We start from the raw sequence: 27,294 nt of genomic DNA on the forward strand, positions 1-27,294 counted from the left end.
AGAAAATGTGTTTTATGCTGCAATCCTAGGTTGTACTCCAAGTGACAATAGTGTAGTAGTTAATCAACAGGCTGATGTAGTGGCACATAATCTCTCCAGAATTCTTATCATATTTGTTCTATGACAAGGAAAAAATATAATGGGAGAAAGCAACCCCCCCCCAGCAAGGTTAGGGTACAAAACTCATAGGAAAACAGTTAGGTGAAGTGGTCCCAGAAATGGCACCTTTCATAACATTACAGTTGTACATTATGCCTTCAAATTTAAGTAGAACAAGTAGTAACCTCCAAGGATTGCAGGAGGTATCTAATTTTCCCTTTCTCCACTATTTCTTCTTTTCCTTTCCTGAAAGCCCCATATCATCTTCCCTTTCCCTGCTTCCTTCTCTCCTTCAAGGATTGCTACCTGCTAGGTAGGGCCTGGAGATGTCCAGGAATTCCAACAGATCACTCAAATAAACAGATCAGTTCCAGCATTCTGGTTGCCAGATCCAGGTTGGGAAATCCCTGGAGATCTGAGGGTGAGGTTTGAGGGAGTAAACTACCAGCAGGCATAATGCCATAGTCTAAAGTGCCCATCCGTACCGACTCCCACAGGACACACATGCATCTGAACAGATTGTCCCGGGTCCTGCCCGGGTCCTCAGTAGTCCTGCCACGGAGTCTCCCACCCCCGCAGTTGTACGTGCTGGCAAAAGTCCCACTCTTGCTGGGGGAACACCTGCCCAATGACTCGGGGAAATCAGGGCAGGGTGGGGCATCACGTCACCCGGCAGAGGCAGGCTGTCCCACGCCATGACATCATCACCAGCATTCCTGGCTCCTCGTCCGTGCCACGCCTGCCACATGGGTGCCCAGCCAGGCCGCTACGCCCAGACACGGCTCACTCGCTCATTCACTCAGACGGCAAAAGCAACCAGGGATGCTGGGGCAACACTTGGGGCCAGGGTCTCTTCCCCACCGCTCCAGATGGAGTCACTTGAGCTGACAAGTGTAACTGGAGCCTCATGGAGCTGCGGACAAGCATCTCGGCCTCCCATCCAGCGTGCCGGCTTCGCAAAGGGGGCCAGAGGATGAGTGCTCACCCTTCCCTGGGGAGAGAGAGTGAGAGAGCAGGAGGGCTGGAGGGGGCTGGTCCCAGCGAAGAAGTGGCAGGTAGGAAGCAAACAATGGAGTGGATTCTGGCCAGCAGATGGAGATAGGTATCTTGGAGTCAAAGTGAGCCCGGCCGGTGAGCCTTGCCCTCCTTTGCTTAGACCTGCCTCGGCACAGGCCAGCAAGTGCAGCCTCCAAGCCCGCAGCAACGTCGCCCGGCCTCCCCCTCAGCTGAAGAGCCTGCTGGCGGCCCCACAACCACCCATGCCCGTGGGAGCCCCCCAGGGGCTTTCGTCAGCTCTCGCCCATCCCCAAGGCCTTCTGCCAGCTGCCTTTTGGTTGGGCATGGTGACGTCTTCCGTCTGCGCTCAGCAGACATCAGCTCCTGAAGAAGAGCGACACAGGACCCTTCTCTCCCCATCCGCGCAGCTAACGGGCAGAGATAGACTGCGCCTAAACCTGGAGGCGATCCTGAGCTAACGCAGCTCTTCTTTCGAAAATCTACACCGTTGGGGGGGGGGTGTTTAAGCTATTTAAACTCGCAGCCACCGCTCAGTTGGAGGGGGGGCGCCACCACCGCCCAGTTGGAAGGAGGGGGGCGGTGTGTCCCACCTTATCTCCCTTCAATTCTGGTCACCTTACTATAGTCTTCCCTCCAAATCAGGCATTTTCTCCAGGGGAACTCATTTATGTCATCTGGAGAGCAGTTATAATTCTGAACGATGTCTAGCCTCTACCAAGAGGTTGGAGATCCTAATTCCCTTAGAAGAAATGGCTGCTTTGGAGAGTGGAGTCTGTGGTATTATACTTTTCTGAGAACCCTCCCCTCCTCAAACCCCACCCTCCCTGAGTCCATCCCCCAAATCTTCAGGAATTTCCCAACCTGTCTTTTTGGTGTGTGTTTTTTAACTCGGGTGGAGGGTGGGGGGGGTGGCAGAGGGGCCTTCTGCAGCCTAGTGGTTCCCATGGCCAGCTAGTAGATCAAAGAAGGCCCCTAACGAGCTCCAGGCCTTGGGTGGAGGGGATAGGGGCATTCTGTGGCCTAGCACCTGCTGTGGTCTGTCACTCACCCTGGTAAGCTCTGGCCCTTGGATGGTGTGGACAGGGACCTTCTGCAAATTCCAAAAAGCCAATCTTTACAGTGAAAGCTCCTTATATGGGTTTCACATGGACTGATGATCCCAGGTATCCTATTCTAGTCTCATTTTGCTAATGAAGCAATGGATCCATCAGGGTGACATCACTTCTGGGAGAAATATCTGGGGGGAAGGGTGGCCAGCTGTCTCCCCTTCTGGTATGCCTCAAAGCTTGAATTAATTTTCAGGTGTGTCTTCACAGTCAAAAGGCTGAGCAAGGCTGGTTTTCAGCTATGTGTGGTTAGATGTTCCTCACAGAATGCATAACCGTCACTCAGAGCTATATTGCTGCAGTCTCAGCAGAAGTCACAATTAGTGATGACAAAGTCAGAGACTAAAATCCATTTTTGTTCAAAGATAGAGGCTGCAATTAAGCCAATTCTGGGCCAAAAATGTGCCTGATTAAAAGGAATACTGTGGTTGCCTAGCAACAACCATTGAGGGAATCTGTTGCTTTAAACTACAGGTGCTCCTTTGATCGTATTTGGATTTAAAAAAAACCCTCCCTATATTTCACATTTTTATGCAAACCTTGGACTCTTTTCAGGTTTGCAGAAAGCTCCAGAATCCAGTCTCTGATTTGAGTTTCCAAAGATTTGCCAACTTCACTCTAAGGATATAAGATGACGAATAAGTGTAACATTGCTTAGGGAGGGCGGTATATAAGTATGATAAATAAATAAATAAATAAATAAATAAATAAATAAATAAATAAATAAATAAATAATGGGAATAAAGTGAAGAAGAAAAGCAGAAGAGAGGTTGTGGAAACTTTATAAGACTTCTGTATCTATTAAATAAGTTTCAGTGAAGGGCTCTAGCTAAATTAATTCCTGTTTGGCCTACATAGTTCAGGAGGGGGGCTGTTTTCCCAATAAAGAAAAAATCCTCTCATGGGCCCATTATGCACGGAGTGGAAAGTCCGCATTCGGGGTGGAATAGCGGCAGCTAAAATCATCAATTATGCACGCCGCAGGCGGCAACCAGGCACAGAGTCAACATATGCCACCAAAAAAGCCGTGCTAGCGAGATACGGAAGAAAGTGGAGTTTCCCGGGACCAGGGCACAACCAGAAGTGGCTCCGGAGTAGCCACGTGCATAATCGGATATTCTGGGTTTTGCCGCCGTTGCATTCTGTCCCATGCGTAAGCAGTTTGCTTAGCTTCTTCCTCCTCCACGTTCTCCATGCTGCCGTTTCAGCGGCCGTGCATAATAGGCCATGGTCCTTTTAAAATTATTTCAGTCTCAGCACACAGTGGCTGCAGTAGCCAATGACGAAGACTCACCATTAGACCAATATGAGATACTTCAATACCCAGTTCAAGTCATTTCTTGTGGTGGCCTTTCATTTCAATGTTGGCAGCTGATCAGCTTGTATGTTTCACTGCATAAATGTATTTGTATCACCACTGAAACCATTGGGGCAGCCATGGAAGCAGGAGGTGGGTGTATGTATTTTAAAATACATAAAATACTAGACTGGGGTATAAGCTGACAGTTCAAAAGATTTTATATCCAGCTATCTATCTGGACCAATTTTGTTTCTGCTGTGATCTTTCAAAAGGCTTTGACTCAGCATACAGCTTGGCAGTTAATGAGTCTGGGTGTCCATCTCATGGATGATGGAAGAAATGAGCCTGTCCTAGCAGAAACAGTTATACATATTCTGTGATGCTGCAAAGCAGTGGTCCCCAACCCCCGGTTCGGAGACCGGTACTGGTCCGTGGCTTCTCCTCGTCCTCCTTCCCAGCTGCTGCCTTGGGGGCTGCCCTGCCACTCTGCCGCTGGCTCACCTTTGGTGCTCTCCAGCAGCTGCCATGGCTGGGGCTCCCCCTTGACGTGGCACTGCGCAGCTGCTGCTGGCAGCACCCCCCAGCAGGTGGCAGGAAGTCAGGGGCGCCAGCAGGAAAGCAAATGGAGCAGGGGCTAAGGCAGCGGCAAAAGACTACCCCCCCCAGGCCTCAGTAAAATTGTCAAGCGTTGAATGGACCCCAGTGATAAAAAGGTTGGGGACCACTGCTGCAAAGGGCTTCTTTCAGGGGTCAAAAATAAAGGTTACAAAGACCAACTGTCAGGTTTTCAAAGGTGAGAAGAAAAGCATGATTGTGAAATGGCTTCATCCCTTCAACAACAGTCAGTTATTTGGGTATAGTTTCCCTCAACAGTGTAAAAAAATGGTTTACTATCAGGCAGTATGGGAAGGACTGCACCTAGATCTAAAGTGAACTCTCTCATGTTTTATTTGGCTGTGACCTCCATATATCAGAGTGAAAAAGTACAGTTAAGAGATCAGTAGTTTCTTGGTATTTTGACACTGTACCATGCCAGTGCTTTACAACTTTAAATTACACAGTAACATCATTAAAACAGCATAACATTAATGAAAAACAGCTATAAATATGTATTATTTATTTTATTATGTTATATTTATACACCGCCCTCCCCTCAGGCTCAGGGTGGTTTACCATTGAAGCAGCATAGAACAACAGCAGCCTAAATAAATCTTCAAAATATAGTCATCAGACTAGAAGGAGATCATGATGGGAAGGGGAATTAAATATTTTGATTTGGTGTTTAAGAACTGCAATTGGGTGCCACGGGCCCACTGAATTCCTTTATCCAGCAATCAACAAAGCGTGTTTTCAGCATTTAGTCTTGTATCTGATAAAAGGAGCTTTGACTCTTAGCAGCTTATACCTGAAAATCTTGTTGGTTTCTAAGATGCCATGGAACTTGAATCTGTTTATCATTCAAGGCAATATATTAAAAGATGAGCATGCCTAGAAAATCTTATCAGCATCTTAGAGTCGAGTCACCATGTATTGCTCTTACTGTGTCCTTAGCTCTATAAAGTATTACTTGAAGCTCTGATGTAAGTTTCATCCTTCTTGATTCTGAGTAAAATTACTAGATGTTTGGAAACTGATGTAGATCTGCAACAGTGTACTAACTTTACTATTTTTTTAAAAGGTAAACCTGTAGCTCTTTCTGATACAGAGTTGTAGGTGGAAAGGTTTAAGTTGCATCTCATTGCCCTCACAACTCTGCAAGGAAAATGGCTAGTGACTTTAATAATGGAATAGTACATTGTAGGAAAAGATTGATGTTATGCTATAGCCTGATTTTTTTTAAGCTGGGGGGGGGAGGAAAGTTTGTTTAGTTTTCATTGTGAACACCTGCTTATTCACAGCAGCAAATCCTGCATCTTTGAAAGGAAGCTCTGGTCCATAGAGTTGCTGGTTTGAGGCTGGGAAATTCCTGGAGATTTGGCAGAGTCTGGGGAAGGGAATAACCTCAGCTGGGTTAGGGTAACCAGCTCTGGGTTGGGGCATTTTTTGTTTTAAGAGGCAGAGGCAGGATGGGGCTCTGAGAGGGTAATGTTCTCAGAAGGGCATCGTGCCATAGAGGTCATCCTTTAACATTGCCCTTTTCTCCAGAAGAACTCATCTTCCTTATCCAGAGCCCATTTGTAATTCTGGGATATCTCCATGCCACACCTGGAGGTTGGCAGTCCTAGCTCTGGAGTTCAGAAATAGGACTTTGGATACATACTACAGAAAGCATGATGCTTTGGGAAAGAAAGCCTAGGGCTAACAGCAGGGACAAGTTAGACTGGTTCTGCATGTATGTTCCTTTATGCAACCTGTAAAACTCTGCCCTCAGGGTTGCCACTCTCCCTGCTGGGGACCGGGATAAAGTTTGGGGCTCCTTTCCCGTTCTTTAGACAAGTGAGAAGGAAAGCATCCCAAAGCCGTCCTCGGACAGAAAACCTGACCGGGAGAGCGCTTTGCCTCCTGCTAACAAAGCTTCAGCTGCGGCGGCGGCGGCTGCTGCTATCGACTCCGCCCGCGGTCTGTCTGTAACCCGAGCCACGGAGCCGTCTGGCGCGCCTTCTCCCTGCCAAGGAAGTGGGGCTTACCCGTCAGCGCTTGCAGGGGCGGGCCGGGCCGGGCAGATGAAGCGCCAGGCAGTTTCCAAACACCGCCCGGCTGGGTTTCCTTCCCTGCTGCCGCCATTATGCCAGGTCAGTACGCCCCTCTCCCTCCCTTCAGGACTAGCGGAGGGAAGGGACAGTGAGTTGGCTGCAGGGGGCGCACAAGCGGCAAGACTCCGCCTCGGCTGGGAATGGAAAGTGTAGCATGTCATGAGGGAGGGGAATAGCACCTTCATCGGTGAGGCGTCCCAGACCTGGGAGCTTGGCTTCGGCTGGCTGCCGTGGATGGGAGCGGAGTTTTGCATTTCCCTTCTTGTCAAGGCGTTTACGCCAAGGAAACACGTACAGGATCTCAGGCATGCACAGTGTAGGTCTACTCGGAAACAGGCGCCACTCAGTACCCATGAAAGGGCTGTGCTAGGCGGATCCGTCGGGGAGCACGTAGACGAAAACTAAACCCTACTACGTTTTTAAAAGTTTGGGGAGCAATTCAAAGGCGTCTACGTGGAAGCAAGACTCTCTTGAGGAAAGTGTTCTTAGAATTGCAGCCTACAAGCATAGGATTGCATGCAAAGGCGGGGTCGTTTGGTTTGGGACAAGTTCACTAGTGCAAAGCCCTTCGGGTCCAGTGCCAGAGGGTACTGCAAAGTACGGACGTGTCTTTTGTTGTTCTGGTAAACAGGCCATGACCCCCCCCCCCCCGCTTGATATAGAGCCTTTAGCATTTTGAAGGTGGCTTCTCTTCTTTCAGAGACGTTGAAACCTTCAGTGGCTTAGCAATATACACTTTATGAATGTAGTGCAGTGTCAGAAGTTAGTCTTGCATTTCATCCAGCTGAATAATGATGAAATGTTAAGCATAATAGATTGTGGGAGCCTATGAATAATAAGAATGGGGCTCCCTTAAGTGCTGAAGTGCATAAAGATGGAATAAATTATGTCAAGTGAGTCAGGCAGCGGCCTGTGTGTGAGTCACTACGACTAGCACTGATGCCACAGCCAGCCTAATATTCTGGGCAAACATTACTTGGAGAAGCTTTGAGGCATAAAAGCTTGTTTTAACCATTGCAAAAGGCTCTTATTCACTTGTATTTGGTCTTCTAGCTCAGGTTCTTCTAGGGAGGATGACCTTAAAACTTCCCAGCTTTGCAACTTGGGTAAAACAGGGGCACAACTCCAACCACTTCAAGGGCCACTCCTACATTTTCATTTAGCTTCATTCACATCTTTCTCTCATAGTCTGTCCCTTGAATCCCCTTTTAGCCCTTCCTTTTTCTTTCTACATGCTCTCTGCTCTGTCACTCCCAGAATTTTTTCTCCTCACCTCACAGTTTCTCCCTTTTATTTTCTGAACCCCATAGAACTCCCCTACTCGTCTCAACATCCCTGTTTCTCTTTTTTGTCCCTTGGCCCCTTGGTTCCCTTACCTACCTGCTGATTACCTGCAGCAGTGGCAGCACACAAGGCTTTTGCTCTCCCAGCAATGATGGAAGCAAAGAATTTGCAAGGTGCAGCTTGGCATGATATTGCATGGCAAAAAACAACAACAACAACACCCCAACAACCCAGGCTTTTCTAGAATAGAATGCCAGGTTCCAAGGTACTGGAGATTCCATTTCTAAAAATATGTTCAGCTTTGCAGGATGTGGCTTTATCAAATCATTGGTTTCTACTGTGCTGTTTAAATGTCTTTTGGTTGCCATACAAGTACAAGCCTATAAACTAGTATATCAAGGTCTTTAGATCATGTACTTGTAAAGTTCAAAAAAAAAATCCAGCTGACCTGTACTAATATGCATTAAATGCCATTTGTTCTTGCTGTGAACTATGTTAATATCATAGACTAGATCAGAGTTACTTTCCCAAAAATAGCTGCAGGGTTTGAGTCAGCCATACAATACAGATGCTTCAAATGGAAACATATTTTAAGTTTGTACAGAAGCAATGCTTTGGGCTAAGTAGGAAGAAGACAACAGTTGTTCCAATGCAGATCAAAGTCAAGAGCTTTTTAATGCTATCCTGAATTAATTGGGTATTTTTAGAGTGCCTGGAAGTGGTGTGCTGACTTGATATTCACAGATAGCCTTTTGTTATTTCTAAACACTGACCTTCAGAGCTCCTGTTTCCTTGAGCTGATGTCTGCATGATTCACAGGGTTCCTTGCCCAAGGTGGAGCCTTTCACTTCTAGGCTGTCACTTCAAATCCAGCTTAGATCATTGGAGACTAAAAAAAATTATCAGCATCTGTCAGCTGTTTGTTGTTGTGACGGTATTCTAGAGCCTTGCCTGGTATTGCTGTGGACATATGTCTCCTGTTAAGAAAAGTTTCTTTTGGGGGGAAGTTGGCATAGAAAAGCAAAGAGGTCAGTGAAGTGTTGAAAACACAATTTTGTAGCCTCAGGTTCTTCTCCCTATTTTAAAATGTTTTTTGTAAAAAGGGGGATTCCTTCTACCCGGCGGGGGGGGGGGGGGAGGACTTAGTCCTGTGACTAGTTACTGTAATTTGTTTCTCTTTAAAGACTAACAACATTTATGGCAGGGTATGAGCTTTCATGAATCACTCCTCACTTCTTCAGAAAGCTCATACCCTGCCATATTTTTCTAATACTACAGGACTCTTGCTCTTTTTCTACTGCTGTAGACAGATTAACATGGCTATCCATCTTGATCTTGTTCTGCTTTGCATGTCAGAAGGCATTGGTATATGGGGGTTGCATCCTGTGACTACCAAAGGCCTTTAAACTCTTTCCTTAGCAATCTTTATTCCTGCCCTAATTTTATTTAAGGGACAGTTTAGTGTGTGAAAACGGTCAGAAAATTGGCGTGATTGTGCAATGATTGAAAGCCTAAAGAAAGACTAACACTCACCACTGGACTCCAGTGGCTCACACTGTTACCCAGATATGCCTCACTGCTACTTCTTTGGGGATTTCTGCTCTTTACTGAACAGAAATTGATCACACCTGGTCTGGAGGCCAGGATAAAGGATTAGGGCTGCCAACACACCTCACTTCAAGTGTTCTGTCCTGTGAAGAAAGGTGCAGCAGAAGCTTTCATGGCATGGATGTAAATAACATCTTATGAAGCCACTGCTAAAGGAACAGGGCATTTTTTCCTCCAGGTAGTTGGCAACCCTTTCCGGAAATCCTCACAATAGGATTTGTATTTGTTTTCTATGGATAGGACTAGCTGCAGGGGCTGCAAGTAGGAGCAGTAAACTATGGATTTGTTTGATTCTTTCCAAAACCTGAATGGATGAATAAAGAAAGTCAAACCATCATCAGTAGTTATCATAAAGACCAGGTGAATCAGCAAGCATTGTTATTTCTATAATGGTCTGTTTTGTGGGAAGAATAGTGTTCTGTCCTTTTATGATGAGCACTTTGCTTTGTTAGTGGTGCTTGTTCAATGCACTTAAATACCTGCTACATTTTATTCTGTATTGCTGGTTCAATGGGCAATGTGATCTGCAGAATTGTGATTTGTTTTAGGATACACTGTGTCTTTTGTTTGTTAAGATTGTGTGCAGCAAAGCTGTAACTACAGTGTTCTGTTTCTACTTATATTAAACAAGGTTGGGTGTATACATTTCCAATTGGATCTACAATTGGGATGGCTCTCAGAGGAACAAATTTAGTGTGCATAAACACTTGAACAACTTCTGCACAATGAATATTTAGCGACACAGCCTCAGAATTTTGGCGGCTTGTTGGGGCCCCTCCAAATGACATTGCCAGCCTCTCAAGGCTGTTTTGCAATGTGGCCATTTTTACAGTGTGATGTGGTAACTCCAGAAGAGTGGATTTACCACCCTGTATTATGTGTGTCAGAGGTGAACAAGGAGCGAGCAGCCAGGTATAAGAACATATGGAGGGGGGAAAGCAAAAGAGGCTCTTGAGCATTGTCCCACCCTCGCTGGTTGCTCACCTCTCCTGGCAGCCTGCCACCTCTGCTCAGGAGACTTTTTCTGCTTGCAGGGCGGGACAGGGTGAGCAGAGCCCATTTATTCTCTCCTACTCCCCCCCCCCACCAGCCAGGCCTCTTCTGTCCACAAACAGCCATTCCCTTCAGCCCAGCTCCCAAGCACCCTCTTCTTTTCGCATCCATCCCTCTTTCCCCCAAGCTTTCTCCAGCAGACCCCTTTGAGGGTCATCCTCCAGCCCCACAGTTGATTATTGTAGGGCTGGAAGGGGCCATCTAGTCCCCAACGGCCTATGGCACCCACTTTGGGCTTTCCCAGCAAGAGACGTTCAGAGGTCATCACCTCTGCTCAGGAGAGGGAAAGGTCAGTGTGGGGGGGAGTGCCCAGCAAGCTCGGGTGGCACAGCTTATGATCACTGGAGTGAAGGGGCTGAGTGCCAGGCGCTCCCTCTCCTAAGCAGAGATGGGTGGCTGGAGGCAGGCTGGCTCCCTGGCTGGGCTCTTTCCACTGCCCCCCCCCCCAGCCAGGACTGGCCTCCTTTCCCTGCCAAGCCTGTGTCCCTTCCTTGGAACACAGCACCAGCCAACATCTTAGGGACGGAATCTTTTAAGGATTTGTGGTGGGGGTGCCAACAGGATCCAGTGGCTCTTCAGCTCACTGTCTTTCACAGACCCATTGAAATACAGCTTAGGCCACAAAGTGGTGAGGGAGGAAGGGAAGAGCTGAGTGGCAGGTGGACAGACCAGCAGGATGGGGGGGGGAGAGAAGAGGAGCAGAGAGGATGATGGTAATGCCTCCCTCACCATGTACTCTACTGGCTGGCTGTGTGTGTGTGGGGGGGGGGGGGGTTAGTGCTTTGCCTTCTTGGCAATGCATATGCATAACAGTGAATGTGCATAGCCACACATATAATAATAAAAAATAGTTAGCTCCACAAACCTCCTATTGGTTGCCTCCATTGATTGACAGGCCAAGAAGAGGAAAGCCCATTACTCTCTCTAGTGCCTTTTTAACCGCTAGTGAGGAGGGGAAAATGTGAGACGGGGAGGCAGAGTGTAGAGGGGGAAAATAGTGCAATTTATTATCCCGCAATTGCGGGTAGGAAACATCACACAATTCGGTCCTGCGTGCAGAAAGGGTAATAGAATTCTGCAAGTGGTGAATAAGGTTATGGGTTTTTTCCAGATGGGAACAGGCTTAGTGGTTTCCTTGCTACTGTTGTGGTTCTGAAACACAGTGCACTGGCAGTAAGATGTCCATATGCAGGTTTCCCTGCTTTTTTCCTTGTCCTCATTCTCCTGTCCAAGGCATATTGTTTAAGTTTTAATGCTATTCTAAATTATTATATCATTTTAACAATATGTGGAAAGAGGTTAAAAACAAAAGAAAAGAAAGCCGGGTTTCTGTGTCCAGATAGGATCCGTTTCAAGCTTGTTCCCGCCCCATATCTGTCAGACCTAGAACACCCATAGAAGGGCCTCCACCCAAGTGAGATGCTCGGCTCTACCTACAGCTGTGTTGGAGGGGCGTTACAAAAAAACCCTCTTGCTCAGTGACTCTGTCCTTGTGCCAGTGGATGGATAGAGTCAGACGAACATGTGCTTCTGTTCTGCCCCATTATGATACCATCAGATGTAACTTCATTCAGCCGATTTTGAACACCTACCCAAAGGAGAAAGTCAAGGCGCTGCTTCAAAACGAAGACAGGCAGATAACTCTCTGCACAGCTAAATTTTGCACTGCAGTCATGAAATTGCGTACTATGTACATAGATCAGAAAATTTCTCTCTGATCCAATTTCAAAAGTACAAAGAGCCATTTGTCACTGGCAACTTAAACTACATTTTAAATATTGAATGTAACATCTTAAAGTTTTTATGTTGTCATATCTTTTAAGATTTTTATAGTAATATTACTGTTTTTTCTCTTTTTAAATTGTCTTAGTTTTTAATTGCTTGTATTTTAATTTTGGTCTGAATGACCGTAAATAAATATTGATTGATTGATTCATTGGTCTGAATATGCATTTCCACATGTAAGTTCCAGTGTTTTTAAAAGGGGTAGCACCGATCGGTTGCCCTGTTGATTGACAGAATGAGGAGGGGTGAATTAAATAGTGCATCGCTCTCTCATTTGATTTTTCCTGCTGCATGTGAGAAGGGGGAAATGCAAGCAAACATGAGAAGATGCGGCAGGAAGGCTTTAAAATGCGGAGGGGAGGAATAGTGTGGTTTATTATCATGCATTTGGAAGTAGCAGGCGTCTTGCCATTTTGGCCACTCTGCAGAAATACCCCTAACCTTCCCCAATGACGGAATACTAACCTCATTCTCTCCCCCCTACTCAACAACCTTCCCATCCCTGGTGTCTCAGGAGACCTAGGAGGGGATGGCCTGCTGTCCTGGTTAAGTTGATCTTAGTAACCCCAGCCACATCCAAATGCCTGGTGGAAGAGCTCCATCTTGCAGGCCCTGTGGAACTGGGAAGGCGGGTCCTTTTATTCTGCTATAAATATTCTTACCTTTAAAACTTTTGCCAGTCAGTTTCTGTGAGCTGCTATCAGACCTCAGATCTGCCTGGAGAATCTTTTTCTATAAGTCATTGTAATAAATGTAGGCCTAGATAAGTTGAATTATTTTCACCATGAATGAAGTGATTTCTAAGTTTATGATCTCCTGTGGTTATAGACTCATGTCAGAATAAAGCTAGAAATGGATTAAAAGATTATGGTCAGGATTTAAAAGAAAAACCCACTTTGTTAATCTTGATAAAGAATTTTTTTTAAAAATCAAATGGTGGCTGAACTGTAGTGGTTTAACAATGCAGTTATTTTTGGTTCTCTAGGAGGCAAGGAATATTAGCAGAAATGCATAGCTGTTTCCTCTAAACAATACAGCACAACTGAATTCTTTTTATAATTCAACATCATGGGTTTTTGTTACCATAAATAGGAGCTGAGCAAGTTAAACTAGCACTGAGATTTAAGGCTGGATCTCTTAATGAGTGATCTTAGTCTAATCACTCTTTTTACGTCTAATCTAACTTGCTTCCTGGAGCTTTTGAACAGGGATTTTTAACAGGGAAGATGAACCTGGAAGTGAAACAAGAGGAAAAGAAGAATAAGGGTCTGTCTGCTCGAGGTTTTGAGGTTCCAGAGAAGTTTGGGGTATGTCTGTCTGAAAAGCTGAGGAAGAAAGAGGTATGTGGGTGAGACCTTCAGAAACCTAATAGAATAGTGCCAGTCTTGTATAGAGAATTCTTTTGCTGACATGGAGCCTGAGAGTGTTGAAGTTGGAGGGTTCAACTGAGGAGGAGGGGAATGATCGCTCAGATGGGGCCCCTTTCTCAGATGATGGACTCAGATGATGGAGAGAGCAAAAAAGAAGACGCCGGCCAAACCACCAGCAACGGCGAAAGAATTAGGCGGGAACATTGTGTTATGCACAGAAAAGAGGGGAGGGGGGAAAGACAGGGAAAAAAGGGGGGAGAGGGGAGGGGAAAGAAGGGAAAAGGAAGGGAAGAGGGGAAGAAGGACCAAAAAAGGAGGGGAGGGGGGAAGAAGGAGAAAACAAGGAAAGAGGGGGGGAAAGAAGAGAAAAACAAGGGGGGAGGGGGAAAAAGAAAGAGGGAAGAGAGAGATAGGAGAGAAATAAGAAGAGTTCCCTTACCAACCCACACCGAACAGACTCCAAATCAAATTAACTTCTCCTCCCACCCCACCCATCTACCCAACCAAACCAAATTAATCAACACCCCACCCAGCCAAAACAACAAATTGCCACCAACAGATCTACCCAAACCAATACAATCAACTAATCCTGATTGATTTCGCACTAAATTAACACCTGCCCATCCACCCACCATATACAATCAACTACTATCAATTAATCTACACCAACCCAATAGCGAACCCCCCCCCAAAAAACCTAACCCCACCCAACAATCTAAACTCTACCCCAACCCACCCAAAACAATTAAACTCCAAAAAATCAAGTTACTTAAACCCAGCCGAAGTAATTAATCCAACCAACCCATCAACTTACCCTCCACTCACCAAACAACCCAAACTGCCAACCCAATCCACAACTTCCAATCACAATCCAACATGAAATAACACTCAGGCCACTCATACATCACACACCCCTGGACTGGGCAACCCTGAGGTGCCACAACAGGCGATCGGGACCACCCCTCCAGGCACCCACAACGACACACACCCTACACCCAGCACATAACTACACACAAGTGGAACGGGGAAGCCCTGAGAGGCTGTAAAAGTGATCAGGGCCAACCTCCCACAGATACACAAACTCACACACACAAAGACAGAACCGGGGTTCAACAATCAACCCCAGCCAAACCATAGAACTAAGAATTGAACCAACAGTGTCCATAGAGCTCATAATGCCTAACAAAACTGAGGAAGGAGAAAAAGCAGGGGCCTTGATAGGGTCAGGGATCCCAATAATAAGGGGCAAAGGCAGGGACAGCGGATGGCGGAGATACATCAAACTAAGGGGGCCTAAAACCAACCATACTTGAGCCCCCTCCAGACTCCGCCCCATCCCTCGTGACACTAGGGTGGAGGCAAAGGTAAACAACCCGCCTCTGACACTGGTGCTGTGCAACGCCAGGTCAATAAACAACAAAACCTCTACGCTGCAAAACTACTTTGCAGAGCAAAGAGCGGACCTGGCGTGCGTGACAGAAACCTGGACCAGGGAGGGGGAAACAGTTGCCCTCAAAGATCTAGCCCCTGCTGGGTTTTCTGTCCTCCACCAGTCCCGGACAGCGGGGCGGGGAGGAGGGGTGGCAATCCTAACCCGAGAGGCTTTCTCCTTTAGAACCCTTCCTGCGCCGTCAATACCAGGCATTGAATGTGTTGGCCTCGGATGGGGATCAACCGAGAGCATGGCCATCTGGCTAGTATACCGCGCGCCCACTGCACCGCCAGATGCCCTGCCTGCCCTACTAGAGGCGGTGGCGGCCTGGACGCTACAATTCTCCAGTCTATTAGTCCTGGGGGACTTTAACGTCCATGCTGAGCTGCTGTCCTCTAGAACTGGACAGGACCTGGTGTCATCCATGGCAACACTAGGGCTCTCGCAATTTGTTGTTGGCCCCACCCATCAAGCAGGTCACACCCTGGATCTTATTTTCAGCACAGGTTTGGATGTGGATCTGGTCACAACAACAGCCGTGCCATGGTCAGACCACTATGCTCTAAAGGCTCGGCTAAGGCTCCCACCACCTCCTCAGTTGGGCGCCGAGCAAATTTTAGCTCGCCCGCGGAGACTTATGGATCCAATAGGATTCCTGAATGCTCTGCGGGAACCAATGCCTCCCGGCACTTCTCTCAATGGCCTGGTCAATGACTGGCATAACAGACTGCTGACTGCCATTGATGAGATAGCTCCCCGACGCCCTCTCCGGCCCCGTCTCAAGCGAGCCCCCTGGTACACCGAGGAGCTTCGCGACAAGAAACGGGAACTGAGACGGCTAGAGCGAGTTTGGAGGAAGACTCGTGACGAAGCCTCGAGAACATCTTATAGAATGCAGATGAAAGCCTATGAGATGGCGGTGAAGTCAGTAAAACGCAATTTTTACTCGGCTACCATCGCATCCGCAGACTCACGCCCAGCTCAATTGTTTAAGGTAGTTCGATCCCTCACTGCCCTGATTAAAGGGCAACAAAACAGTAGCCAATTGGACATCAGCTGTGAGGCATTTGCGAGTCATTTTGCGGACAAAATCTCGACACTCCGCCACGACCTCCCTCCAACGTTAGATACAAAAAGTGAACTAGAGGCCCCTTGGCCGTCTTTGGAGAAAACTATGAGTAACTTCAGACGACTCACGCTGACCGAAGTGGACAGGATTCTAGCGACAACAAGACCAACTACATGCCCACTAGATCCTTGCCCATCCTGGCTCCTAAAAACAGCTGGCATAAATATAAAGGGCCCCCTCCGGGAGATAACCTATCTCTCACAACAGGAGAATTCCCGGAGGGTTTGAAAGAGGCTGTGGTACGTCCACTGTAGAAAAAAACATCTCTAAACCCACAAGAGCCTAACAACTACAGGCCCGTTTCGCACTTAGCGTTTCTGGGCAAGATGATAGAAAGGGCAGTCGCAAACCAACTGACGGAATACCTGGAAGAAGCTTCGGTCCTAGACCCATCCCAGTCAGGCTTCCGGCCTGGCCATGGGGTAGAGACAGCACTATATTGTTTACTGTTATACTGTGTTGTTATTTGGTTACAATTATTAGTTATCAGTTATACATGTTCTACAGACTGTTTTATGTATTGTTTTCTGTTATAATGTAAACCGCCCTGAGCCTCCGGGGAGGGCGGTATAGAAGTATGATAAATAAATAAATAAATAAATAAAATAACCAAAGAGTTGGAGTGAGTTGGGCTTTTGGTAGTGGCAAATCAGTGAGGCCCTTTCTTCAGCCATTTGGTTCCTCCTGTCAGAAAACTTCAATCAGTACTGCAGCTGCTGGTTTTCCTCTTTTAATTCCTGCTCCTTTTTTTTCTTTTGAATGTTGAATACTATATTGTAGGAAATTGTTTTGAATTGTAAACAGATTTGAAGATAGTGACAGAAAGACAGACCCAAAAGTAGTAAATACAGTAAACTAAAGCAAAGGCTTTTGGTCTGGCCTGGAAGAACTTTTAATATATAACTTCTTTAAAGTTGTGTTTACTCCAGGTACCAAGGATGGTTACCATCTATAAATATGTCTTTATGTCACTGGAATTAATTAACACTTTGAATTGTACTTCTCAGGGATCTGAAAAGGCTAATGAGAGCAGTGTGCATATGTGTGTGTGTGGGGGGGGGAGATCTTCCTGTAAATAATGCTTTCTTTTGTGCATCTACTGCTATCGATGTAAAAAAACAAACACCAAAGAAACTTTTTGAAGTCTCTGAGCAGCTTACATAGCATAATTATCTGTGCTGCATAAAACAGGATTTTTGTGGGTCAGCATAATCATAACGGTTGTTTGGAGACATAACAAAGAGCTGTAATTATAGGCAGGATTCCATCTTCTTGAAATGCGACAATAGATAATTCTAAGGATACTTAGTTAAGCATCTCTTCTCTGCTAACATGCTATTGTATGTTTATCTGTGTGCCAGTGTATATTAACAGAGTAAAGTAAAAAACAGTCTGAATATTAAAAGCTTGGGAGTGGTGGGAGAGGGGAGAGTGGTGGATGCAAAGAACAAAATAATAAAGAGGATATGGTTATACTAAATGGAGATGGGCAGAAGGGTACTTTAATAAAGAGAACAGAACCGAGTTTATTGCACTGTTTGTTGTATTATCTTGTTAATATTGCATTGTCTTCGGATTGTTTTGAATCTAGTTGGCAACACTGCTTGTGGTGCATTTTTATGCTGTCTTTTTATTGCATTGTTCTAATTTAGTAAACTGCCTTGAGTCTCAGCAAGAAAGGCTAAACTAAAATTCTATAAATAAGTAAATCCACTCATCCAAGGGAGCTTTAGACTTTCATCATTCAAATGGCAGCTCCCATGCTGCACCACTAGGCTCTTACGGTTAGTGAGGGGAGTTGCATTAAAAGTATAGGATGTAGAGGCCTGTCTGACCCTTGGGGTGACGCCCTCTAGCGTTTTCATGGCAGACTCAATATGGGGTGGTTTGCCAGTGCCTTCCACAGTCATTACCGTTTACCCCCCAGCAAGCTGGGTACTCATTTTACCGACCTCGGAAGGATGGAAGGCTGAGTCAACCTTGAGCCGGCTGCTGGGATCGAACTCCCAGCCTCATGGGCAGAGCTTCAGACTGCATGTCTGTTGCCTTACCACTCTGTGCCACAAGAGGCTCTTTAAACTGTACATATCTGGCATCTAATAGACTGCTTCTGATGACATCATGTAAGGAATTCATTGAAATGGCTTCTGTATTTTGGATTTTGGCTACTGTGAAGCTGTTCTCAAAGATACAGAGGACAGAAGCACTTGCATTTAAAACTTGCTTTATGCTCCTTTTGAGCCCTCTGGACAGAATAGCATATAAATAATACTTTAATAATAGCATTAGGAAGTTCCTGATTTCATTTGTTCCTCTTAATAAAATGGTAAGAGGGTGCTGGGAGGAGCTGGGATTCATTTCCCCCTGAAGGTTGCGCTCTTCTCAGCCTGCTGTGTCCCCCCTCCCCCATCTCATTCATCAGGATCACCCTCCCTCAAGGGGGCTGCGTCTTCCTCTCTCCACCCTGGTGTTGCTATGAGCACCTTTTCCATGCCTGTCTCCACCCTCCTTTCCTTTGGAGTTCTCCTGTGTGTTGTTTGCCCCCCTTCATCCTGGCTCTTCCCCCCTTTTGCATCACACCAAGGTTGGTGGTTGCCTGGCCAAACCTTTCACCTTACTTGCTGCTGAGCTTACAAGCCTCCCTTCCACCTTCGCGGCTGCTGCCATGCAAGCTGCAGAGCCTATACCGGCACCTCCTGCTGCCCCAACAACAACAGGATTAGCAGTAGCAGCTGCAGCGATGACAGTGTCTGAGCAAAGGCAAACTGGAAAACTTCTTGCCAGCCTAGAACTGCGCCAGCAAGAGTAGCAGTGCCAGCACCCCTACACACAGCCTCCTCACAGGTGGGTTAATTCCTTACAGAGGAAGAGAGCCCGGAGTGACAGGCTGCTCCAAGGAATTTAATTGGTTAGCAGCAGTCGAGCAGAAAAAGACTTAAGAGCTAAATGCTGAGGAGAAGGCAGCCCTGAGTGAGAGGAGTCTAGTACTGAGAGAGAAGGGTTTAGTACTGACAGGGTTTGTGTTTAGCCCTGAGAGTTAGAGCAGTTTAACATGGACAGAATACTTGGAAAGTTGGCAGGAGTTGGGGTAGTTAGGTGAAGATTCCCAGGTCAGGCCAGCAAAGGGGATAGATCAGTCTTTCTCAACTTTTTTACTGTTGAGAAACCCCTGAAACATTCTTCAGGGTTTTAGAAACCCCAGAAGTGGTGCTATCATGCAGAATATGGATGGGAAGCATAGCTGTGTACATGCCCACCTTGGGCCCCTTCTGTTCCCACCCCTACATCATTGGCCATTTTGGGAGGGGTGTGGGTTGACATGATGAACGTTTAGCAAATTTTAAGAATATATGATAAAATAATTAACTCCTACCCATTTGGGAAGCCCTTCCAAGGCTGTCAAGAAACCACAGGGTTTCACAAAACCCTGGTTGAGAAAATCTGGGATAGATCTTCTAGTTAGAGAAGAATTTTCCTGCCCAGCTGGAAAAGGGAGATAACTCTGAGGAGTGAAGTGATCCTTGATCTGATGCATTTATAAACAGTATTTTAAATCCCGAGGAGTCAATTAAAATTTAAGAAGAGTACTGGTGTGTTTAATGAAAGAGTTTAAGTACTGGGCAGAATATACCTACTTTGTGGAAGCCAAAAGGGCCAAATACGCTCAAAGTATACTGGAGTGTTCAGTAGACACTGAAACAAAAGCCTCTCATTTTAAATATTAGAAATGGTTAAGAAACTCTCAATTGCTTGAAACATATGAACTGTATTCTGTGCATTTATAGATTTACCTCAGCGTTCTTTATTGATTTGCCTCAGACCTTTTACCCCTGATTTCACTTGACCATTTCCCTTTACATTGAATAAAATATTTTGATATTTTTGAACTTTAAAAAGCGAGTGCCATTCTAGTAGTTAAAGCAGTGAACTCATCCCTTTCCACAGGTTCCAGTAGCAAAAGATCATACTGTGACAGGGTGGGACAGCCACTGTTCTTCAGAAAGGAAGAAAAGGGATTAAAAGGGCTGCTCAGACAGGGACAGAAAAACAGAGGGAAAATCTTGTCACTGAGAGAGGGAAGTGAGCAAGGTCATCATAGCTATCTAACTGTGTGACCTATTTCACGACAGCATAAAGTGCAGTGGTTATTAAATGCTCAAAAGTAGGGAAGACTACTGATGAAGGAGACAGCCATTAATTTCATGGGGTGAATTATAGCAAATTGAATCTTGTTTAATTTACACAGTTGCAAAGCATGTGCAACATTGCTTCCTAGTCTTGAAGAGCCATCACTCCGAAGAGAACTGAAAGCAGGACATTTCACCCCACCCTACTAATCCTTTGTTGCAGGGTTTCAGACTTTGGAGCACCAACTGACAATCCCATAGTTGACTATGCAGCACTAGAAATGCCGGTTAAAAGAGTTTTAGTGCAGTTGTAATGTTACCCAGTGAAGTCATCTTCCATTCTTTGTACAACTTCCTTCCTTCCTTCTCCCTCCCATGTACTTATGACTCAGCATTCTGGACAATCACTTTGAACATGTGAAGTATATGCTAAATAAATGTTAACCATTTATTTCTATTTTATATTATTACTTCATGGATGCTTGGAGTTAAGGTTGCATTTCACCTATTCATTCATTTATTAATGAACTTATATCAGGGGGTGAAATACTTAGCAGAATTTTAGAACCTAAATTTAGACTCTCATTTGTGATATTCTAACATGTTTTTTGTTTTTTGTTGTAGATCAGTCTTACTGTGATCGCTTGCAACAAGACATGGCTTTTCTAACAAGCAATGGCAGACTAAGTGAGCAATTGGCTGACAAAATTGTCCTTCAGTTAAACAGAGTTTATCCTCAAATTCTTACCAATAAAGAAGCGGAAAAGGTAACTGAAACTGCAGGGGTGCTAGATATGACCTTTTTTCTCCCTGCAGCTAATGAATGTATGAGATAAGAGTTGCTGGGGGGGGGGGGGTGGTGGTGGTTAATACAAAAGTAATTTTTTGCCTAAATGAGACCAGAAGAAATTGAGTCCAGCAGCTCTGAGAATGAAGCATGTGCAAAAGCTCACTCTTTAAAATGTACAGCTATTGCACATCTTTATAAGTTTTCCCTACCCATATGAGCTACCAGCTCCTAATAGGTCCATCAAACACAATTCAGTCTACAATCGTGATATAAGCAGGATTGAATAAATTATGGATTCAAGTGGATAGCCATGTTGACCTGAAGTAGCACAACAAAATTTGTGTCCAATGAGACCTTTCAGATTAACAAAGATTTAGTCAAGGCATGAACTTTCATGTGCATGTCTGAGGAAGTGTGCATGCACACAAAAGCTCATGCCTTGAATACATCTTTGTGGTCTTAAAGATGGACTCAAATTTTGTTGAATAAATTATAGAAACAGCACTTGCTGAGCCATATTTGTGCCATATTTTTTAAGGAATTACGCCAATAGAAGATGTACCAGAAAATTCTTCCAGTTGGGGAATATTGAGGTTAAGACTAGTCACCAATATTATTAATGAACCCTTGGCAGAAGATTCTAAACGTCAGCAACCTTTGTTTTATCGTGTCCTTCTATGAGGTGATTCTAAAGCAATAAAATATCAAAAACTAGCTACAAAATATATCTAAAATGTTGAAAATTTCGCTTGAAATTAGAATTTAAAGGATAACAAACTTTATAGCATGACTAGGAAGTCTTAGATTTAGTTAAAACCTTTGTTTTGTGTTCTTGTGAACTCTGTTCAGAGATTGCATATCTAAATACTTTTTGCTGATGGACCAACAACTAGCATGAGCTGTTGTTGTCTTCAAACTCTCTGTGTGGACTTTCCAGAAGTTCCATCTGGCCATAGTTGGAAACAGGATACTGGATCAGATGGACACTTTGTTTTGGATCCAGGAGATCTCCTATGTGGCATATAGTACAGCTTGCCAGGTCTTTGAAACAAAATAGTGTAGCGATTAAGATTCGGAACCATGAAGTGCCTGGTCCAGATTTTGCCTGAACCACACACTTCTTTGAGGGCTTTGGGCAAAATATGTTAGCACCTGTCTCATGTTATGTCTGTGACATTGGATTAGCTGCAGCACAGCTCTTTCCTTCATTACAAATATGCAAGAGGAACCTTGGGACATGGGAAGGAGGTTATAATTCAGTAATGTTTGTTTGGGAAAACAATGTAGGAAAATATCCCATCTCTTATTTTGAAATGTCAGTTGTATGTATTTTTGTTATGTGTCATCAAATTGCTTCTCATTTATGATGACTCTATGGAATAACAGCCTCTATTATTGACAGCCTTGCTCAGGTCTTGTAAACTGAAGGCCATGACTTCTTTTGTTGAGTCAATGTATCTCATGCTGGGTCTTCTTTTCCTACTGCCTTCAGTTTTTCTTGTTACTATTATCTTTTTGCATTGAGTCTTCTCATGATGTGACCAAAGCAAGATAGCCTCAGTTCAGGAGTGGATCCCTGACAGATGATAAAGTCTGTTATGATAAAGACTACGACAGTCATTTGTCACATCAGTAAAGTATCCCAGCCTGTTCATGTGGAACCATAAGATGCAGAGCTAGCTGCATCCTTTTTCACATGTCTTAGAAACAAGATGGAGATTGCTTTCACTGCAGCTATTGTGCTGCAAACAAGGGTTTGCGTCTCTCTAACCAATGTTTTTTGCCTGCAGTTTCGAAACCCAAAAGCTTCCCTTCGCAGTCGGTTGTTGAGCCTAATACTCTACTTGCAGAAGAAAGGTGACAAACCCTGTCAAGAGTTTTACCGTGCTTTACAGATCAATGCCGAACAGCTGTATAACAGATTGCCAAGCAGGAAAATCTTAAGTAAGTTCTCTTGTGTGACAAGATTGCCTCCCCTCTTTATGTGAACTGACCAATTTCTTTTCAGGAACCAAGAGAAATTTTACAGGCTGTTTCCAACCAACTTTAAAAGCTCCCTCAATAATATGGGGAACTGATATTTATTTGGCCAGCTCTGTTTCAGTTTTAAAATCTCCTTTTAAAAAGAAAAAAGGTCTGGCAAGATTCTAAATAAATCTTATTTTTATGCAGCTCCAAAATTAGGTCTTGAATTCTTACTGACCACATGGCTGTATTTGGAGAGAGCTTAGTAATTTAGGATAAATAAATTAAAATACTTCTGATTCACAATTAACTTCTGGAGCTTGTTACTGCAGAATTGGGTGAAAGGTCCTGTCATTGTTGGCTTTTGAAGGAGATTTAATAAATCCATAGATATTAGAATTATCAACAGGTAGCACTGATGACTAACAAGAAATTCCATTTTTAATTTTTAATTTTAATTTTAATTATAATTTTATTTATTTGTTTGTTTGTTTATTTGTTTGTTTATTTGTTTATTTGTTTATTTGTTTATCTGTTTATCTGTTTATTTGTTTGTTTATCTGTTTATCTGTTTATTTGTTTATTTGTTTATTTGTTTATTTGTTTATTTGTTTATTTGTTTATTTGTTTATTTGTTTATTTGTTTATTTGTTTATTTGTTTATTTGTTTATTTGTTTATTTGTTTATTTGTTTATTTGTTTATTTGTTTATTTGTTTGGTGCTCATCAGCCAGCACCTGAAAGGATATCAGCCTGTCAGCACATGTGGGAGATTCAGAAGTGCTCATGAACAAAAAATCATCGAAAAAATGAGTAGTGTGAGGGGAACCAGGTCTGTCTTACTGCCCATTCCAAAAATGTACCAAATATTCTGAAGGCCATGCAAGCGATGGAACACCCCATTGGTATAGCCTTATCAACATGCCAACATACTTGAAATTTGAACCCCAGTAGGCTAAAGTCCTTGAGGTGCACTGAGAGAAGCAAACGGCAGACTGAATATCTCATTTGGCCATTAAAGCTCCCTTACCACAAGCTCTGACAATGGCAATAGCTTGATCTAGCAATGCATAAATGGAACAGAGTTCTGGTACAACTGCATCACTAATGGACGAACCTTTGGGGTAAGATTGGTAAATGGTATTGGCCCAGGGCAATCTTGGGAACCACTCCCAATGGGGAGATCCTGTGGTTGGGCAAAGGAGGAAACAGGAAAGGGTCCACTACCCTACCCAAGTTACACTCTTTGGCTATCTTACTAGGGTCAACCTCCAAAAGCTCAGGGACTGAATTTGGGTTCCCCTAGGATCACTGAAAGGGATATAACCCCCTTGGGAAAATCATAATCCAGATACCATGTAGACTCCCTAGCCTGAAGTAGAGGAATCAGTGCAGCGAAAATAATCAGGGAGTGTGCCAAGGAGATAAGATCACATGTAACCCCCCTAGGAGGATATGTTCTCAGGAGAGAGCATTAGAGGAACCTAACCCACTTTCTTTTTTGGCAGTGCACTGACCCCCTCCAAAGAACTGTTGACTACCAGCTGCCCTGGTGCAATCTGACATGGAGTGACCCCTACCACAGGACTCACAGGAATGGTCATAATGGCACTGGTGCTGCTTGCAGTCCCCCTGTTGAATTCCCAACACATGCCTCAAGAGTCTATCCTAACCACTGCCTTTTTCCTATCCTGCTCAACCTTCTGCCTAGCATATGCCCCTACTTTAACCATCCAGGCATCCCTATTTTTAATGTCCAACCTGGACGGAACATTGTTAGAAGCCCTTTCCACAAAGGACTGATCATAAGCCAAAGCAGGTGACTCTCCACTATTGCCCTTGCCCCTAAAACGTTAGTTAGATGATGCACCAAGTACCAGCCCCTTTCAGTAAAGGTGGGCAACAACAGACACATGTATTCACCATATCCCAACAAACGTTAAATGAGTTACCACCCCTTTTGTTTTCCTGTCCACACCAGAACCCATCCTAGCTTGCTTCTTATCTGGTTTCATAAATGCAAAAATATCCACAAAATACCTGTTCAATGCCCATTCACACAACTTATGGGGTAAATTTGTTCCAGGCAGATAATCATTGTTGTAGTGTCTGCTTGGTGGCTGAATACATCCTCCCTCACTAAAATATGCCTTTATTTTGGACCTGTTATGACAAAACCAAGTCAGAAGACCTGGGCCAAATGTCCCTTTGATCCAATGTCCCTTTACCCAGAATCATTCATCCTCAGTTTCATCCCTGTTGTCTGTTGGATTGTGTCCAAGCATTCTGCTGGAACTGAACTTGCTAATTGGAGTCACCTGAAAGGAGAGCCCTTCTTGGGGGTGGGGAGGGACCTTGTAAGCACATTGACTGATGAGCAACATGATGTGAGGGCAGCACCTATTGTACAACACTGAGGAGGCAACTGCATCATCCTCTGTCCCCTTGATTTACCCACAGGAGCCCATAGGTTGGGAACTAACCCACTGCCACTGGTGGCCCCTGCCCTGTGGGGACCTCTGCCTGCTACCCCGGAGTATGCCCCACTAGGGCCAGCCTGGAATGTCAGATCCATGAATCAAGGCAAGCTGAACGTGGTTAAACAAGAAATGACAAGACTGAACATCGACATTTTAGGAATCAGTGAACTAAAATGGACAGGAATGGGTGAATTTAATTCAGATGACTATCAGGTATACTACTGTGGACAAGAATCTCGCAGAAGAAATAGAGTAGCCTTCATAATCAATAAGAGAGTAGGAAAAGAAGTCTTGGGATACAATCCCCAAAATGACAGAATGATCTCAGTTCGAATCCAAGGCAAACCATTCAACATCACAGTGATCCAGGTCTATGCCCCAACCACTGCTGCTGAAGAGGATGAAGTTGATCAGTTCTATGAAGCCTTACAACACCTTCTAGAAGCAATGCCAAAAAATGATGTGCTTATCATCATGGGGGATTGGAATGCTAAAGTAGGAAGCCAAAACATAACCGGGATAACAGGCAAGTTTGGCCTTGGAGTACAAAATGGAGCAGGGCACAGGCTGGTAGAATTTTGTCAAGAGAATACAATGGTCATAGCAAACACTCTTTTCCAACAACCCAAGAGACGACTCTACACATGGACATCACCAGACGGTCAACACAGAAATCAGATTGACTATGTGCTCTGCAGCCAAAGATGGAAAAGTTCTATCCAGTCAATAAAAACAAGACCAGGAGCTGAGTGTGGTTCAGATCATGAGCTTCTTGTTGCAAAATTTAGGCTTAAATTGAAGAAAGTAGGGAAAACCACTAGGCCACTCAGGTATGAACTAAATCATATCCCCAACGAATACACAGTAGAGGTGACAAATAGATTTAAGGAATTAGATCTGATAGACAGAGTGCCTGAAGAACTATGGACGGAGGTTCGCAACATTGTACAAGAGGTAGCAACTAAAACCATCCAAAAGAAAAAGAAATGCAAGAAATCAAAATGGCTGTCTGAGGAAGCTTTACAAATAGCTAAGGAGAGAAGGGAAGTGAAAGGCAAGGGAGAAAGAGAAAGATACACCCAATTGAATGCAGAATTCCAGAGAAAAGCTAGAAGAGATAAGAATGCCTTCTTAAATGAACAGTGCAAACAAATAGAAGAAAACAATAGAATGGGGAGGACCAGAGATCTTTTCAAGAAAATTGGAGATATGAAGAGAACATTTCATGCAAAGATGGGTATGATAAGGGACCAAAATGGTAGGGGCCTCACAGAAGCAGAAGAGATTAAACAAAGGTGGCAAAATTATACAGAAGAACTATACAAGAGCAAGCTTAACATCCCTGATGACCACAATGGAGTAGTTACTGACCTGGAGCCAGACATCCTGGAATGTGAAGTCAAATGGGCCTTAGGAAGTCTGAGCAACAATAAAGCTGGTGGTGGTGACAGCATTCCAGTTGAACTATTCAAAATCTTAAAGGACGATGCAGTAAAAGTGCTACACTCAATATACCAGCAAATTTGGAAAACTCAACAATGGCGACAGGATTGGAAAAGGTCAGTTTACATTCCAATCCCAAAGAAGGGCAATGCCAAAGAATGTTCAAACTACCGCACCATTGCACTCATTTCTCATGCTAGCAAAGTTATGCTCAAAATCCTACAAGCTAGGCTCCTGCAATATGTGGACCGAGAACTTTCAGAAGTACAGGCAGGATTTCGAAGAGGCAGAGGAACTAGAGATCAAATTGCCAACATACGCTGGATCATGGAGAAAGCTAGGGAGTACCAGAAGAATGTCTACTTCTGCTTCATTGACTATGCTAAAGCCTTTGATTGTGTGGAGCACAACAAATTGTGGCAAGTTCTTAAAGAGATGGGAATACCAGAGCATCTTATTTGTCTCTTGAGAAATTTATATGCAGGTCAAGAAGCAACACTGAGAACTGAACATGGAATCACTAACTGGTTCAAAATTGAGAAAGGAGTTCGGCAAGGCTGTATACTGTCGCCTTGCCTATTTAACTTGTATGCAGAGCACATCATGAGAAATG

General features: G+C 44.5%; 1 protein-coding gene and 1 long non-coding RNA gene across 8 annotated transcripts in view; one reads left to right on the forward strand and one right to left on the reverse strand.

Moving 5' to 3' along the window:
* LOC143831950 (uncharacterized) overlaps positions 1 to 6,681 on the reverse strand; it is a 39,753-nt gene extending 33,072 nt beyond the window's left edge. Inside the window, exon 1 of one of the 3 annotated variants that reach the window (XR_013229025.1) lies at positions 6,150 to 6,288. This is a non-coding gene — a long non-coding RNA (uncharacterized LOC143831950). Of the gene's footprint in view, positions 1 to 6,149 lie in introns of all 3 variants that reach the window. The other 2 variants (XR_013229023.1, XR_013229024.1) reach the window with 2 other exon arrangements.
* The window catches only part of CARD19 (caspase recruitment domain family member 19), a 50,784-nt gene that overhangs the window by 4,278 nt on the left and 19,212 nt on the right, over positions 1 to 27,294 (forward strand). Inside the window, exons 1-4 of one of the 5 annotated variants that reach the window (XM_077325562.1) lie at positions 6,173 to 6,254; positions 7,613 to 7,764; positions 20,628 to 20,770; positions 22,584 to 22,737. In XM_077325562.1, coding sequence (XP_077181677.1) covers positions 20,660 to 20,770; positions 22,584 to 22,737 — 265 coding nt within the window. In that variant the 5' untranslated portion in view covers positions 6,173 to 6,254; positions 7,613 to 7,764; positions 20,628 to 20,659. Of the gene's footprint in view, positions 1 to 6,148; positions 6,255 to 7,612; positions 7,765 to 8,386; positions 8,528 to 18,588; positions 18,721 to 20,627; positions 20,771 to 22,583; positions 22,738 to 27,294 lie in introns of those variants that run through there. The other 4 variants (XM_077325561.1, XM_077325559.1, XM_077325563.1 and 1 more) reach the window with 4 other exon arrangements.

This window comes from Paroedura picta, chromosome 3 (assembly GCF_049243985.1).
Source record: "Paroedura picta isolate Pp20150507F chromosome 3, Ppicta_v3.0, whole genome shotgun sequence".
Taxonomy (NCBI): Eukaryota; Metazoa; Chordata; class Lepidosauria; order Squamata; family Gekkonidae; genus Paroedura; species Paroedura picta.